The following is a 17888-nucleotide window of genomic DNA, read 5'->3' as shown; positions in this document are numbered from 1 at the left end:
TTCCAGTGATACAGGGGGATAGCTTCAATGAAGAATGACTTTTTCTTTCTCTCTCTTTTTCTTAAACAATTTAGTCTTTTCAATGACAGCAATTAGCTCTACGGAAAGACAGGCAGCGATTAGGTATATATTTTAATTATTATTCATCCTAGCAGTACCTCCAAATGTAATGAAAGTCGGCTATTACCCAGGCGATATGTCAGTCTTAATAGTGTTCACTTATACTTCACGTATGTAAAAATGTGTCTTATAGGATATTTCCAGTATTTATAACAGTGATGGTACGTTATAGCATGAAGGCGATTAATCATTTTCTAACTCATCATTGACTTTAAAAGCCAAGCAAAATGGATTTTATCCAGGTCATCTTTAACTCAAACATTTAAAGCAAAATACAGGTTAACATTTTACAATTCTGAAATTTCAGTTTTTATCTAGGCACAAGTTTAGGCTTTGATCTCTCATGAAAATAAGACAGAAAACAAACACCCTGTAATTAAAGTAAATATATCCAAAAGTTCTCTGCAATGACAAAGTACTGGTATAGAACTGTAAAGGTTTTTTTTTTTTTCTTTTTTCTTTTTGGGGGTACACCAGGTTCAATCATCTGTTTTTATACACATATCCCCGTATTCCCTCCCTTCCTTGACTCCCCCTCCTCGAGTACCCCCACCCTCCCCGCCCCAGTCCTCTAAGGCATCTTCCATCCTAGAGTTGGACTCCCTTTGTTATACAACAACTTCCCACTGACTATTTTACAGTTGGTAGTATATATATGTCTGTGCTACTCTCTCGCTTCGTCTCAGTTTCCCCTTCACCCCCCGCCCCCTCCCATACCTCAAGTTCTCCAGTCCATTCTCTGTATCTGCTTCCTTGTTCTTGTCACTGAGTTCATCAGTACCATTTTTAGATTCTGTATATGTGAGTTAGCATACAATATTTGTCCTTCTCTTTCTGACTTACTTCACTCTGTATGACAGATTGTAGTTCTCTCCACCTCATTACATATAGCTCCATCTCATCCCTTTTTATAGCTGAGTAATATTCCATTGTATATATATGCCACATCTTCTGTATCCATTCATTTGCTGATGGGCATTTAGGTTGCTTCCATGTCCTGGCTATTGTAAATAGTGCTGCAATAAACATTATGGTACAAGTTTCTTTTGGGATTATGGTTTTCTTTGGGTATATGCCCAGTAGTGGGATTACTGGATCATATGTTCTATGTGTAGTTTTTTAAGGAACCTCCAAATTGTTTTCCATAGTGGCTGTACCAACTTACATTCCCACCAACAGTGCAGGAGAGTTCCCTTTTCTCCACACCCTCTCCAACATTTGTGGTTTCCAGATTTTGTGATGATGGCCATTCTGACTGGTGTGAGGTGATACCTCATTGTGGCTTTGACTTGCATTTCTCTGATGATGAGTGATGTTGAGCATTTTTTCATGTGTGTGTTGGCCATCTGTATGTCTTCTTTGGAGAAATGTCTATTTAGGTCTTCTGCCCATTTGTGGATTGGGTTATTTGCTTTTTTGGTATTAAGCTTCATGAGCTGCTTGTATATTTTGGAGGTTAATCCTTTGTCCGTTGTTTCATAGGCAACTATTTTTTCCCATTCTGAGGGTTGCCTTTTAGTCTTGTTTATGGTTTCTTTCGCTGTGCAAAAGCTTTTAAGTTTCATGAGGTCCCATTTGTTTATTCTTGATTTTATTTCCATGATTCTAGGAGGTGGGTCAAAAAGGATCTTGCTTTGATGGATGTCATAGAGTGTTTTGCCTATGTTTTCCTCTAGGAGTTTGATAATGTCTGGCCTTACATGTAGGTCTTTAATCCATTTGGAGTTTGTTTTTGTGTATGGTGTTAGGAAGTGTTCTAATTTCATTCTTTGACATGTTGCTGTCCAATTTTCCCAGCACCACTTATTGAAGAGGCTGTCTTTTTTCCATTGTATACTCGTGCCTCCTTTGTCAAAGATAAGGTGCCCATATGTGTTTGGGCTTACTTCTGAGTTCTCTATTCTATTCCATTGATCTTCCTTTCTGTTTTTGTGCCAGTACTATACTGTCTTGATCACTATGGCCTTGTAGTATAGTTTGAAGTCAGGAAGCCTGATTCCACCCACTCCATTTTTCCTTCTCAAGATTGCTTTGGCTATTCAGGGTCTTTTGCGTTTCCATACAAATCTTAAGATTTCTTGCTCTAGTTCTGTGAAAAATGCCATTGGTAATTTGACAGGGATCGCATTGAATCTGTAAATGGCTTTGGGTAGTACAGACATTTTCACGATGTTGATTCTTCCAATCCAGGAACATGGTATGTCCCTCCACCTGTTTGTGTCGTCTTTGATTTCTTTCATCAATGTCTTAAAGTTTTCTGCATACAGATCTTTTGCCTCCTTAGGCAGGTTTATTCCTAGGTATTTTATTCTTTTGGTTGCAATGGTGAATGGGAGAGTTTCCTTAATTTCTCTTTCTGCTCTTCTGTTGTTAGTGTATAGGAATGCAAGAGATTTCTGGGCATTAATTTTGTATCCTGCTACTTTACTAAACTCATCAATTAGTGCTAGCAGTTTTCTGGTAGAGTCTTTAGGGTTTTCTATATATAATATCATGTCATCTGCAAAGAGTGACAATTTTACTTCTTCTTTTCCAATTTGGATTCCTTTGATTTCTTTTTCTTCTCTGATTGCTGTGGCTAACACTTCCAAAACTATGTTGAATAATAGTGGTAAGAGTGGACACCCTTGTTTTGTTCCTGTTCTTAGAGGGAATTCTTTCAGTTTTTCCCCATTGAGAACGATGTTGGCTTTTGGTTTTTCATATATGGCTTTTATTATGTTGAGATAATTTCCTTCTATGCCCATTTTCTGGAGAGCTTTTATCATAAATGGATGTTGAACTTTGTCAAAAGCTTTTTCTGCATCTATTGAGATGATCATATGGTTTTTATCCTTCAATTTGTTGATATGATGTATCACGTTGATTGATTTGAGTATATTGAAGAATCCTTGCATCCCAGGGATAAACCCCACTTGATCATGCTGTATGATTTTTTTAATGTGCTGTTGGAGTCTGTTAGCTAGTATTTTGTTGAGGATTTTTGCATCTATATTCATCAGTGATATTGGTCTGTAGTTTTCTTTTTTTGTGACATCTTTGCCTGGTTTTGGTATCAGGGTGATGGTAGCCTCGTAGAATGAGTTTGGGAGTGTAGAACTGTAAAGGTTTGATACCATAAGTTGACATATACGTATAGTGTGTGTATGTTTGTGTGCCATTTTTACCCCACTGGGAAAAATATAGAGAGAAAAGGACAAGACAAGCCAAAAATATGTTTGCCATATGACAGAGTATAATGAAATAAAATAATGTAAACAAACTGGGAAATATATGTAAAGAAGGAAATATGAGAAAGACACACAGCCGCTACATATGAATTCAATCTATCTGAAATTCCATCTTATCAAATGTAACTCCCTATTCTGAGATGTGTTTGTATAGTTTGGAAACCAAATCTCTTTTCACTGTTTTTCTAATGCTTATTTTTTCCCTTTTCTCAATGCCCCAATTTACACCCTATCCCAGTTCCTCAGTTGAGACAAACACTAGCGAAGTGTCTTGGATGACGACAGAAGCAGTCCACTAGGAAAGCCATATCTAAACTCAAATCATGCTAGAGTGTGTTCCCAGACCCCAGAGATCTTATTCTCAGTTGCCCTGAGCAGACAGCAAGGCATGCTAGACTAGAGGTATCAACGCAGCCATGCTTGAGCCTCAGATGCAGCCCTGCCTCATCCCAGCCAACAACCAGAGCCAGCAGATTGGGATGGATCCTATAACTAGAGCTTCTCTGGGTCTGAGGGAAAAAGAGAGAAAAAAAAAGGCAATACAGTGAGTGTCTTAAAGTTAAGTGTTTTCAGTTTAAAGGTCTTTTACTCTGAAATTATGAGTTTATAGGTTTTTGTGGATGTAAATTGTCTTCTTTGTGAAATCCAAAAGTTTGGGAGCTGTGAGTATAAACTAGAAGTGCCTATAGGGCAAGGTTGACAATACTTCAGTGTAGATATGAAATGAATTAAAAATTTTTATAAAAAGTTTACAACTTAATATATTATGTTTAAAGAGAAAGGTTGGTAGTAGGTATTCCTTTGCAAGATATTTGGAAGTATTTGGAGATGCTTGTCGCCCTGGTTGAATGTAGACTTTTATTCATTTGTATGAGGTGTAAATCATCAATGTCTAGAAGTTGATCTTTAACATGGAAGGCACGGTGAGCTCAGACAAGAACGATTACTAATCACTAGGTTGTGTTTCCAGGACTGATGCTCCGAACTGAATGGTGATGGGTAAGGGTTCATGATTATCATGTAGAACCACACATCTGACTTGACTTTCAGAGGCCAGGGGTAAATGTCAGGAAATGACATTTGCCCACTCAGCCTTTTTGTTTAAATAAAAACTATATATTTAAGTTGTACAACATGACAATTTGATATACACATACACGGTGAAATAACTACAGTCAAGCCAATTAACACGTTCTCCTTTACATAGCTAGCACTTTTCAGTGTGTGTGGCGAGAACACCCGAAATCTATTCTCTTGGCAAATTTCCAGTATTCAAAACAGTATTATTAAATATAGTCATCATGCTGTCCATTAGATTTCTAGATGTGTGCATTCTATACCACTGCAATCTTTGACCAACATCTCCCTATTTCCCCCACCTTCTTGACACTGGTAACCACGATCCTACTCTCTGCTTCTGTGTACTCAACTTTTTTTAGATTCCACATATAAGTGAGATCGTGTAGAATTCTTCCTTCTGTGTCTAGCTTATTTCACCTAACATAATGTCCTCCTTATGCTAAGTGGGTTTGTCTTTGTGCACTCAGCCTTTACAGGCCTGGAGCCTGAGGTAAGAAGTTCCTTTCAGGAGCTGCCTTTGGTTACTTTCTACCTCTTCTCATGAGGCTGGCTTAGTATATATGCTCGGTCTTTTGGTTGGGAGTAGATTTCACTTGGAATCATTGCCAAAAGTAGCACTCTTTGACCTTCTTTCTTTAATAGAAACTGTTATTTTAAAATTATACAATTAATACAAGAATACAGTACTTACCCTTCCTTCTGTGTGTTAATTAGAAGAATTTGTTAAAAAATCAGCTTTCTATAGTAAACGAATACTTAATATCAGCAACTTTACCATATTAATTTAAACATGCTTATAAAACAACAAACAGCTTTACTAATTTGTAGTACAATAAAGAATGACTAGGCAATTTATACCATTATCTTACTTCCAAATTTTAAAGCAGTGTTTGGTGAAATAATGGAGCCAATCATCAAGAAGCCCAAAGCACTGAAGCTTCATCTACAACCAGACTGCCATTTCTATGGACAACATTCCAATTTAGCTAAGGTGTTTTTCTTGGCAGGGATATGTGCAAAAGCTCTCAGTTTTTGAGCTGACTTCAAATGGAGCTAGAGTCGGAGGTGGTAGGGCAGCAGGATGGTGAGGGACACAAAGGTCACCCTACCACAGCTTCTCCCAACACCTGTGCTCCAGACAACGGTCCTTTCTAATCGCTGAATCCAGGCCTGTTTGCTCTTCATGATTTCAGGGAGTCTTGCAGAGTGCACAGGGAGTGAAAAGGAGAAAGAAGAGGAGATGGAGTTTCACCCTGAGTGTTGGGAAATCCTGGACTCTAATCTTGCTAAGCCACACTGAATTCTCCACTAGGGCATCGCATGTTTGGGTGAGTTCCTATAAGGATATCTGAGATAGACGTCTATAGTCTCTCTTTTTGTTCTTGTTTTAGTGGAGAGCTCTGAGCAAGGATGATTTCAAAGCTCTATCAATAATGATCTAATAATTTTTATCTCTGGGATCTTATAGTGTTTTCTATAACAATACATTTCATTTCTTTATGTAGTACCATTTGGTTTTCAAGGGGTTTTCTTCTTGGTTATTACCTTTGAGTCTCACAATAGTTCACGAAGTAGATGAAATAGGAATTATTATGTCTAATTCACAATTATGAAACAGGCCCAGAAAGATGGAGTGGCTTTCTCAAGACAATAAGCCTTGGCAGAGAACCTGGCAGATCTGGGTGGTTCATGCTAGCTCCTTAATTGTTGTTTTATCTAGTGAGTGACTAAGCCAGAATCATCATCAAAACTCGGTTTTCCTAACTCCTTATTCTGAATTACTTTCCTTTTGTAAGATGTTCTGAATATGCAAATCATTCATGAAACAAATTCACCTATTTTATATTATTTGGGGGTAAAAAGGTAACAATAATAATACTGAATTTCTTTAAGTTCAGTGATTTATTGAACTTCTTTAAAGTGCCAATAACTGTGCTATTTCCTTACATGTGTTTTTTCCCAACCATGTTTTCAAGGTAGGTGTTATAGTTTATAGATGAGAAAACTAAATCTCAAAGATATTAAATAACTTGCCCAGGACTACACAGCTAGGTAAGTGATTGAGCTGGGGTTTGAATTTTGGTTCATCATAATACAAAACTCTTCATGCTGCTTTACGCCTAAGGCATATTTGAGGGAATTGAAAGAACTAGGTCATTTATTAAATTTTATAAAATTTTCAAAAATTTTATAAAAGCTATGCCTGCAAAAAATTATTGACAGCTTTGATTAAATTAAGATGAATTCAACTACTGCCTATTTCACTCAGATGAAAAAATGCACAGATTAATATACTCTGATTTTTGAGGGAGATGCCTAATCCAGTCTTAGTTAAAAATACTGAAAAAGTAAATCTAAATAAATTTTGTTATATTTGTCACCTGGAATGAGACACAAAGAACTTACAATTAAAAAACATGATAATCAGGAATGTTTCTAGTTTGGGATAAGTACTAAAGTCTATGTTGGTTATGTGTGGGGGGAAAAGGTAGTAACAGATCAGTTATACACCTTACTAGTTATATAATGCTGGGAGCTGTTTACGTATCCATTTGGGCCAATAAACGGCATAAAAAAGTACAGTCATAAAAGACACAAGGTTTCTCTTGGAAGAATTTAGGTCCTTGGAAATGACAATGGAGGATGTAGCTAAACTGAAAGGAGAAATGTGAAAAGCAATGTGGTCAGAAAACACCTGGGTGCTAAAATAGTTTAAAAAAAAACCACCTTTATACGTTTATTATGAGGAGAGCAGTAAAAATATTTTGGACTTTTGCATGATGAAAGTACGTTTTCTAATGGAGAATAACAACAGAGAAAACAGATTGGTGATATGATAACACCTCTATGGGACTATATAGCTAGTCCTTCTGTTTATTCAAAACTCTTTTCAAACATTAACTCTCTGGTCTTTACAGTGAACCATGAGGACTGGCAGAAGTTACTCACTGTACCTATGGTGAGAGGTCAGCTGAATAAATACTTGGGTATTCTATAAAATATATATTTTATACATATATATATAAACTGGAAGAAAATCAGGAAGGTCAAGCAGCTCATTCATATATATAAGTATTGATTTGATTAAACAATTGCTAAACCATGGCGTGGCTAATGTCAATTGCTTGTAATATCAGGGAGGTGAATATAAATAAAAAATAAATTTCAGCTGTATATCTGTAATAGAAATCAAGGAAATAATGAGCTGAAAGTTTTTGGAAAAAATGGGAGCATGTTCAATGAGTCCTTGTAAATTCTCAGGTTCACAAGCCCTTAAGAAGTGTGAAAAGCTTTCTAATCCTGAGGCTGGACCATGACCAGCCCCTGGATTTCTTCTAGCTCAAGGGTCTGCAAAACACTTTCAGCTTTTTACTTCTCCCCCTACTGGCAGCAGTGAGCCATCAATTTAAGAGGGGCACATATTGACCACTTCTCAAGAAAAGAATGAGACTCAGTGTACATTAGGTTTCTTTCTTGTAATTAAGCAGTACCAATGCTAAATAGCTGGTGGAAGAATTAAATACCAGGGAATAATAACCTCCTAACAGATCATGATCTTATTCAGCCAAAGCTCCTACTATATATTGTATGCAAACATATATTCTATGGAAAATGGGAAGCCCCCCCCCACCCCCACAAAAAAAAGGGAGGAGGGCTTTCAAAAAAGTAGTTGTTCTTCAAAACGGTTTTCTATTATTATTTCAACCATGTCTAATTTTCTCTATTCCCTATAAATGTTCTGCCTCCAGAAAGGGAGTTTGGGGGTGGTAGGTGATATAACTTGGTGGGGGCTCAAGATATAAAGGCTCACACTCATTCATCTCAGCACTGAAAAAAAATCATCTCACCTCTCTCATCCATTCTCGAATCGTTTTGCCAGCTTCTTGATGCCACACATTGTGAACAGAGTCGGTCAACGCCACAGCAGTCACCTTACTTTTCACATCTGCTTCTCGTTGAATCATCTGTTTTTAAAGAGGAAAATAAAATATTGGCTATAATTTTTTTCCCTACTGGGTGCAACCTGCTTAGTCATAGATAATAATAATATTATATTAAAAATGAAAAAGCATTATGCATCTCTTGTTCAAAGATACTCTTTTCCATACTGAACACATGCCTTATTCTTGTCCACAGATGTGAAAAGACGTAATATTTTCTTTTAAAGATAATACCACTTAAGTCTTAGAACCACACAGTGCTATTATTTTCCATGTGTTTTGACAATTCAAGGATTAAAGGCATCACAGGGGAAAAAAGGAGGAATCCCTGAGGGCTTCTTTTATAAGTTTCTTCCACCACTTCCTATTTCAGTGCTTCAGGGAAGTTAGTACCAGGGGTTCACTGTTAGCTACTTAGGTCTAACTTCTGCTAACTTTTAGTAGATGGCACATCAGTAAAGAAAGATATCTTGCTTTGACTTCTCCAATTTAACTAGCCTGCTCTTCACCAAGGCACGTCATTCCCTGGTGTTTTATATGCCCACAAAGATCTCTCTTCAAAGACTATCAATGTCATTTTGCTTTAATATATTTCTTTATGCTGAAAAATGATTACACTTTAACTTCTTTCTATAGAATATTATTTCTATAAAATTAAATGGTTCTAAAACTTAAAAAAGAGCTACTTGGCTTGAAGAAATGGAAGAATTCATCAGTGGTCTGCAAGATAAAGAAACTGAGAAATAATAGTTCTAGATCAAAAGAATCATAAACATTCTAACTTCACCAACACTAGTAACTATAATTTGACATAACAAATATAAGAAACTTTAATAAAAAGTTTAGTTACAATACAGTATCTAGTAGCCTTGAATTTCATAGCCATGCCCTCACTCTTTCTTTGCATCAAGCGTCTTTTCTCCCTTTAAAAAAGAACAATTTCTCTATCATTTACTACTAATTTATCATCTATCAAAAATATATTACTGCATTAAAAAAAGGGAGAATTCTGAATGGTGATGAAAGCTCACACAGAAAACAGTATAAGCCATGTGTCTAATACCAAATGATGCCTGTTGGCATTCTGAATTAAAAATGTCTCTCTTTTAAATTTCTTTAAACCCTGCATATGCACATCCCCTTTCACTGAACAGGACCTAATGGGAATCTAATTCACTGTTAATGCTGCCTCAGCAGCATTTCTGCATCTTAAATCTTTGTGCCTTGTGGTTTCTGCTTATGTAATGTGCAAATCTTAAAATCAATGTTGGTTATCAACATAAAAATATTACTGCAAAAATTCACCTGGTAATACCAATAATGTTTTTAAAAGCATAAAATAATACTCTAATTCAATACTTCACATTCATTAAGTAGTTTGATAACTGCATCTAGATTTTATTGTAAAAATATACTCTCATTGGATCACAATGGCACTAGAATATAGAAATTTAAACTGATATTAGATAATAAAATGCCAAATTCCAGAACAGTGAATCCACCTGGCTCATGAAGAACTTATATGTCCTTATTCTCATTTTCTAAACAGGAACACTTTTAGAGATCTAGAATGATTGTTGCTGAAGTTACAAAATAAGAACACCATGCCCTTCTGGTATTCTAAGTATATGTCTGCATTTAAAAAGATTTGTGCTTAATTTTGTTTTGGTGGTTGTTAACACATGCTGACTTAAATTTAAGGTGGTAGTGTCTGAAGGCACTAGATACTGAGGACCATTTGTGAAATGATACAAAAATTAAGAATTGAAAAGGCTGAGGATTTAGTGCAAAAGTAGAAAATCTGGGGATTAAAATTTTACAAGCCTGGAAAAATATACAGTTGATAGACTGACTACCAGAGGGGAAAACCTCTGGTCTGTTTGTTCATCTGGCTGACATTTCACACATTGGGTGGTGATGATGTATAACTTTTCTTTATATCACATCAAACCACATTAATAATCCAGCATGATACTCCCTTATACTGTTAAACTTCTTTACAGTTTAAAAAGCACTTTCATATTATATTACTAGAGGAGGGGAATGGTCAAATTCCAGAGGATCTCAATCAAGAGCTGTTTACAAATGAACCCGGTAACAAAAAATTCCAAATATCTGACTGTTTAGAATTAGTAGAACTGTAAATCGGTGAAAATCTTAACAGTTTAGTTTTTTAGATTATTTTCCTCTCTTTTGGCCTTGCTGCAACTGGTAGTACTGGAACTACTTGCAACTGCCATTTCTGTCTAAAGCCTCTGCTTCTTGCATTTGTTGGGGTGATTCCTGGCCCCCATTCTCTCCCATACTGCTACCACGGGGAATGAGCACTGATGAAAAATGCTGGAGAATGGCAGTGGTGGGGGTAGACAACACAGGAATCAAGACTGTTTAAGAGACAGAACTTAGAAGGAACATAGCTAAAGCAAGGAATGGGTGGAGGCGCAGCTGGGCAGGAAAACAACTTCTTTAAAAGTCCACAGTAGGGCTTCCCAGGTGGCGCAGTGGCTGAGAATCTGCCTGCCAGCACAGGGGACACAGGTTAGATCCCTGCTCCAGGAAGATCCCACATGCCGTGGAGCAACGAAGCCCATGTGCCACAACTATTGAGCCCGTGAGCCACAACTATTGAGCCCATGTGCTGCAACTACTGAAGCCCATGCACCTAGAGCCCGTGCTCCACAACAAGAGAAGTCACGGCAATGAGGAGCCCGCGCACCACAACAGAGAGTAGCCCCCACTCACCGCAACTAAAAAGAAAGCCCACGCACAGCAAAAAAGACCCAACACAGCCAATAAAATAAATAAATTTAAAAAAAAGGTCCACAGTAGAAGACCGTGACAGTCTGGAAAACCCAGAAATCTTAAAGGAAAGAAGCCATATGACCAAAGTCCTACCATATGTCACTCTAAGGTGGAGATGTGATTTGTATGAGGATCCACGGATATGAACACCTTTGAAATCCTTCGCAAAATTCTGTTTGTTGTGATATGAATATTTTTCTCTTCCATTTTTGTTACAATGTCTTTTCACCTTAGTTTATATACAATTAATCAGCTCTTTCCTTCATTGTACTGCGTGTGCCCAGTCTGACAAAATTAACCCAATATATATCAAGTACTCTGAACAGTAAAAACATATACCATCTGTAGGCAGGCTCATCTTATTATCAACATTTTCGATGGGGTTGAAATTGAGAGAAAAAAAATACTTGTTATTTTTTTTTTCTTCCAGAGTAAGAGTAAGATGTTAAACATCAAGTAACTGTAACAAGAGAAGACAGCTTATCTGAACGTAAGAGTATTTGGTGAGATGGAGACCAGAGGACCAAAAGGATGGCACGGGAGGGCCAGAGTCAGTGGCGGCCACCTTTGCTCCCCTCTGTGTATGTGGTCCCTCCACAGGGCTGCTAGCATCTCTCCACAGCAATCAGGCAGGCCTGTGTTGTCCACCTGACCACCACGCTTTCCCCAACACCCTCAGATTCTGTGCCTGCTTACTACCTTCACAAGTACCCGGCCCAACCCAAATACTTCATGTCACCCTAAAAGTTCCTTAATTCCCTTTCTGCACCTACAGGCTGGCTTTTCCATGGTTTCAGTTCTTCTAGAACGCTACCATGAGCTACTTTTAGCAAAGAAAAACGAAGACTCTTTTACTTCCACTAAATCAAATGAAAAAGTTGCTGTCCGTTTGTCTTAGCTTAGAAGATAGGCTTTTTTTTTTAAGCTCTTTGAGTATAATTGCTTTACACTGTTCTGCCAGTTTTTGCTGTACAACAAAGTGAATCTGCTGTATTTATACTCCAATATAATATGGGGATATCCCCATATCCCCTCCCTCCCAAGACTCTTCCCACCCTACCAACCCACCACTCTAAATCATCACCAGTCATCGAGTTGATCTCCCTATGTTATGCAGCAGCTTCCCACCAGCTATCTATTTTACATTTGGTAGTGTAAATATGTCAGTGCTACTCTCTCACTTCATCCCAGTTTCCCTTTCGCCCCCCACCCCGTATCTTCAAGTCTGTTCTCTACATCTGCATCTTTATTCTTGCCCTGTCACTGGGTTCATCAATACCATTTTTTTAGATTCCATATATATGAGTTGGCATACGGTATTTGTTTTTCTCTTTCTGGCTTACGTCGCTCTGTATGACAGTCTCTAGGTCTATCCACCTCACTACAAATAACTCAATTTCATTCATTTTTATGGCTGAGTAATATTCCATTGTATATATGTGCCACATCTTCTTTGTCCATTCATCTGTTGATGGGCATTTAGGTTGCTTCCATGTCCTGGCTATTGTAAAAGGTGCTGCAATGGACATTGTGGTGCATGCTTCTTTTTGGATTATGGTTTTCTCTGGGTATATGCCCAGCAGTGGGATTACTGGATCATATGGTAGTTCCATTTTTAGTTTTTTAAGGAACCTCCATACTGTTTTGGCTTCTCCATACAAATTGGCTGTACCAATTTACATTCCCACCAACAGCGCAGGAGGGTTTTTTCTCCACACCCTCTCCAGCATTTATTGTTTCTAGATTTTTTGATGATGGCCATTCTGACCAGTGTGAGGTGATACCTCACTGTGGCTTTGACTTGCATTTCTCTATTGATTAGCAATGTTGAGCATCTTTTCATGTGTTTGTTAGCCATAAGCTTTTGAAGGCAGGGAAATGCTGATGTTATAGGGATGTTCTCCCATGAAATCTGTGGGAGTAGTTTCATGTCTCTGCTCCAGGGCCTTGGAATTTGGGAATTATAAATCCAACCCAATACTAGATTCAATACTCCCAACCTGAAAAAGAATGAACCCTAAATTGGGTTGTCTTCATCCTAACTTAAAAGAAGAAATAGATAATTTTCTTTTCCCATATTTGTGACCCAGTAGCCACGGCACTCAGAATAAACACGTCTTATATTTTAAAGTCCAAGGCTGAACTTTAAAGTCCTGAAAGACCCAGTGTGCCTTAGAGGTAGGGATGTATATACGTGCATGAAGGTTCATATTTCTATTTGCATATATATTTTAAACATGTTTTTGAGGGAAATATTTTAAAAGTCTTACTTTCATCATCAGCAAAAGCCATTACTTTCTTTTTAAATTCTGACATGTGTTACACATATGTACTGTGAGGGTTACAGCATATGAATCACTTGTACAGGAAAGAATATTCTCAAAGAAAATCAAATAACTCCTGTTTCCTTCAGATTAAGATCTGACACTACTGTACGTTTATAAATCTGAGGATCATTACTACTGTATGAGCATGAATGAATCATCACTCTGCTTAGTAGCACGGCTGAGGTTTGAGATGTCTTTAAAAATACATACGTATATAAATAGATTAGCTCCCTCTAGAGCTCCTTGAGTTAAGATTTCAGATTAAGCTGTTTCAAAGTTTGGGAAGTACGAAAAGCTGATACCTTTTCACTTTTTCGTTATACAGATTATAATTACACTCAGTGCTTCGACTTGAGTGAAGTCTTTATGTGGTTAGACAAACTCTAGTATTTTACCATAAGCCTCTCCCATCATTTTACAGTTCTCCCTGGATGTCCCCCAGCATGTGTTACTCTGTCCTCTGTGCTATCAGGCCTACCAGGTTAGAAATGTTACCCCTGGGCCAAGATGACTAATCAGCCGACACTGGGTTTGGCAGAGTCTTTTCTGTTAACGTCTTCCTGAAGATTCTTTTGTACAAGTCGATCCCAATAGCATGCTACCCACAGAACAAATATCTTTGCTGCAACATTAAAACGCGGGTTCTGTCACCCAGGGCTCTTGAAGCACCTCTAGTGATTATAATGAACTACACACACACTTTGGTAGATGAAATATGAAGACTAAACTGCCCAGCAGGAAATTCAGACAGGTGTGACACTTAGCTCTCACATGTTACAGTTCACACTTCTCATCTGCATTCACTTTTTCCCCCCTTCAAAAGTAGAAGCTTTCAAATAAGCAGTCTTCATAAGGAGTGTGGTGGGTAAGTTCAAGGATCTTGGAGTCAGATTCTCTGGGTTCAGATCCCTGCTCTGCCACTTCTGGTAGCAACACCTTGAGTGAATTATTCCAACTTTCTCCTTGTCTCTATTTCATCACATGTAAAAGGGAGACAGTAAATAACCTAAGTCATAGAGTTAGTGTGAGATGACATGAACTAAATATAAAGCAACTAGCAGAGGCCTTGGTGCGCAGTACACAATTATATTAGATGATCCCACCAAAACATACAATACAAACTACTCCATGTGTGTAAACTAGTGCATTCTTCTTTCTCAATGTAGAAGGTAACAGAAGCGTAACTCAGAATGCATTTAATGACAATATTATTTTTTAAAGAGTCATAGATCCGTAAGGGAAAAAATTTATGAAGGGCTGCTTTTTCCATAGAGTGTGTGGTTTAATAATTCTAAAAGCACCTGGCCGAGGAGTGGAAAGAGCCGTTTATTGGTATGTTTAAAATCCTGTAATCAGAATACTAGACCAGTAACAGCACTATGCACTTGAAAATTAAAACAGAATTGTTGAAGCCATACTGTGATCACCTCACTTTCTGGGCACCTGCAAACCCTTTCAGAATTATTGGGCGGGCAACAAAGCACAGAGCCGTGGCTTAGCAGTGCCAAGCTGGCAGACAGTCTCTTTACTGCTGTTTTTTACATAGAAGGGAGTGTAGCTGACTGTATTTTTAAAAAGGTAATCACAGAGATATAAAGTCTGTCCAGAGGAAGGCAGTATAGTGTTGTAGTTAAAAGCATGCATAGATAGGCTTTGGAATAAGATGTTCTTACATTTTTATTTTTGGTTAATCATTATAAGAATACAAAAAGGGCATAACAAAATGATTGTTAATCAAAACTCATTATTATAAAAATAACAAAAGTGGGAGCCACTTCATAGTGTGGCTGAAGGATAAACGAGAAAGGCATGGAAGCAATCACTACTGCCAGCTACTGTTATTAGTACTTTGACATTCATTTTTCATTTCGAAAAGGTATCCTTCCTTTTAGATACGGTATCCACGTACTCTTCAGTGACATCAACATCTGTGCCGACAGGGCCGCAGTTAAGACGTGTCATACAATTACGGCACCCACCTCCTCCCCACCTTCTCCATTATGTAAAGTAATCTGGGCTTGCTTACATGTTTTTAAAGGAAATAATTAGGTATAAATAGGATAATTATACATTCGAGATAGTCCAGGACGGTCCAGTCCTGGTGTATGTCTGTGGACCTGGTGTAATTATTAATAATGTCCCCTTTCACGGTTAAAAGCGTTTTGGTTTGGACAGTAAATTATATGGTCACTGGATGTATATTACAGAAGTTAAATGTCACTCTAGCAAATGAGTAAATCTTTGTACTCAATGCTTAGCAATTTAAGGATATACCTAAACCTAGAGAGTTGTCACACACAAAAAATAACCATGTAGGAAAACATACGGGAAATATTTCCCAAAGTTCTTAAGTTCAAAACTTCAGGGCAAGCCTCAGTGCTGTGCAGCCCCCTCACAGATGGACATGCAGCCTCACACCCTGGGTAGGTAAACATGGCCAGCTGGAGCTCCACTGTAGCAACAGGATAAGACAACATTCTCTTTTCCTGTGCTTTGAAGCCCTAGTTTCAATTCTTACAACCTTTGTCTAATTTCAGGAAGGAAAAGGCTCTCCACAGGCAAGAACCCCAAGGGATAGGGTATGTAAACTGAAACTTCTTGGGTCACATGCATTTATGAAGATAAGTCTCCAGCCACCAGTTAGGGAATGGCAAGTTATGATTTATTATTGCAGGCGGCCAGAAGAGAGCAGTAATAACTTCCTTTTCCTTTCCTGCCTAGACCATGCTGCCACGTGCAGACTCCTTCAACAACAAAAAAGCATGTGGAAGGTAAGTTGAAAAGAAAAAGAAAAGAAAAAAACAAAACAAAACAAATACTAAGGGACTGACAATCTGGGAGCTAGGAAAGAAGACCAGTGCCTTACAAACACAAGTGATATGAAGAAGAAGAAAAAAAAAGCAACAGTATGAGAAACGTACTTTACTAATCAAGAAAACAGCAAATTAATTGTAAGAAAAAAAAATAAAAGAGGTCACAGATTAAAAAACCAGTGTAAGAGTTCATCAAGGTGACTTATTTGACTAAAATGTTTTATTATATACTGTTAGAAGACTGACCATAAGTTGGCAAGATATTACAAAACACATATTTGAAAATTGCAATGAATACATATGAAGTGGATGTATTATAAAAGTATAAGTAAGGACTAAAGACACTGCCAGTCCAAAAAAAAAAACTAAGGAAGGCTTAGCAAAGGAGATGTTTAAATGGTGACAATACAGAGTCTTAAACAGAAAAATGAGAAAACCTATTAAAACATTGTAAATGTACTACAAGAAATGTCTCTGATGCAAATAAGTATTAAGCATGTTCACAATACTAAGTTTAAAAATCACTTACGAGCCTTTAGTAATTGGTACATACTCTAAATATATATATATGTTCAGCAGGGGCAGGCATACACATTCAGCTGGGAGCATGTTAATATACTTAACTTTTAAAGCATAGCATTTTCTTTAGGTCTGGGCAAAAGAAAGATAAAAGGATAGGATGTCCTGCCACAAAGATACATAGTAGATAACCAGAGTGCAGGAGATCATGTTATTTAACCCATTTCTCTTAAAAGCCTTTACATTAGGTGTGAGATGATGGATATGTTGATCGGGGCAGCTGTGGTTGACTATTTCACAATGTATACAGATACTGGGGTCATCAGGTTGTACACCTTAAACACACACAAAATTTAATTGTCAATTATACCTCACTAAATCTGGGGGAAAGAAAACTTTTACGGTGAGTTTCCACATAAACAGTATATCTGAAATTTCGTTAATGTTTTCAAACGTATTCTATAAATTTAACAATATTTTTATAAAAAATCCAGGTTCTAATTATCCGTATTGTTTTCAATATATTTTAAAGGCTGTATGCTCTGTTACCTGGCATAAACAGGGGGAGCAATATTCTAATTGATCAACTGTTCTAGGTAGTACATTATTACCATTAGGCTGATTTTTGACCTTTGGGAAGAACTCACAATTTAGGAAGGAAGCCAGGTTCAGATAAATTGTCTAGAGACCCTTAATATTCTCAGTATTTATATATAGATTATCTCATTAGATAGAACAATTTCTTTTAAAATAGACTGGTAGTTGAGGGATTATGGACCTGCTTAATAGATGAGGAAACTGATGCTTAGAGAAAGTGACTTGCCCATATTCACACACTTAGTATGTGGCTCAGCTGAACCTATTAATTCCAAATCCTGTGTATATATATGAATACCATGGCTATCTGTATATAATACTCTACATTTTTACATCTGAAGTACTTATTATACTGGTAATGATTTATTCACTATCTTTCTTTCCCACTGAAATGTAGGCTCCATGAGGGAAGGACCATATTTGCCAGCCCAACACTACATCTCTTTCCCTATAGAGTAA

At 37.3% G+C, this 17888-nt stretch overlaps 1 protein-coding gene across 7 annotated transcripts in view; it reads right to left on the bottom strand.

Moving 5' to 3' along the window:
- FAM172A (family with sequence similarity 172 member A) overlaps positions 1 to 17888 on the bottom strand; it is a 405836-nt gene that overhangs the window by 154201 nt on the left and 233747 nt on the right. For all 7 annotated transcript variants that reach the window (XR_009054334.1, XM_057739283.1, XM_057739272.1 and 4 more), the window contains exon 9: positions 8279 to 8395. Coding sequence is in view for 6 of the 7 variants with exons in the window: in XM_057739283.1 (XP_057595266.1) it covers positions 8279 to 8395 (117 nt within the window). In the remaining variant the exon portion in view is untranslated. The remainder of the gene's footprint in view (positions 1 to 8278; positions 8396 to 17888) is intronic.

The sequence above is a fragment of the Hippopotamus amphibius genome, chromosome 1 (assembly GCF_030028045.1).
Source record: "Hippopotamus amphibius kiboko isolate mHipAmp2 chromosome 1, mHipAmp2.hap2, whole genome shotgun sequence".
NCBI lineage: Eukaryota > Metazoa > Chordata > Mammalia > Artiodactyla > Hippopotamidae > Hippopotamus > Hippopotamus amphibius.
The sequence above is the reverse complement of the archived record's forward strand: the minus strand, read 5'-3'. Positions and strand labels throughout refer to the sequence as shown.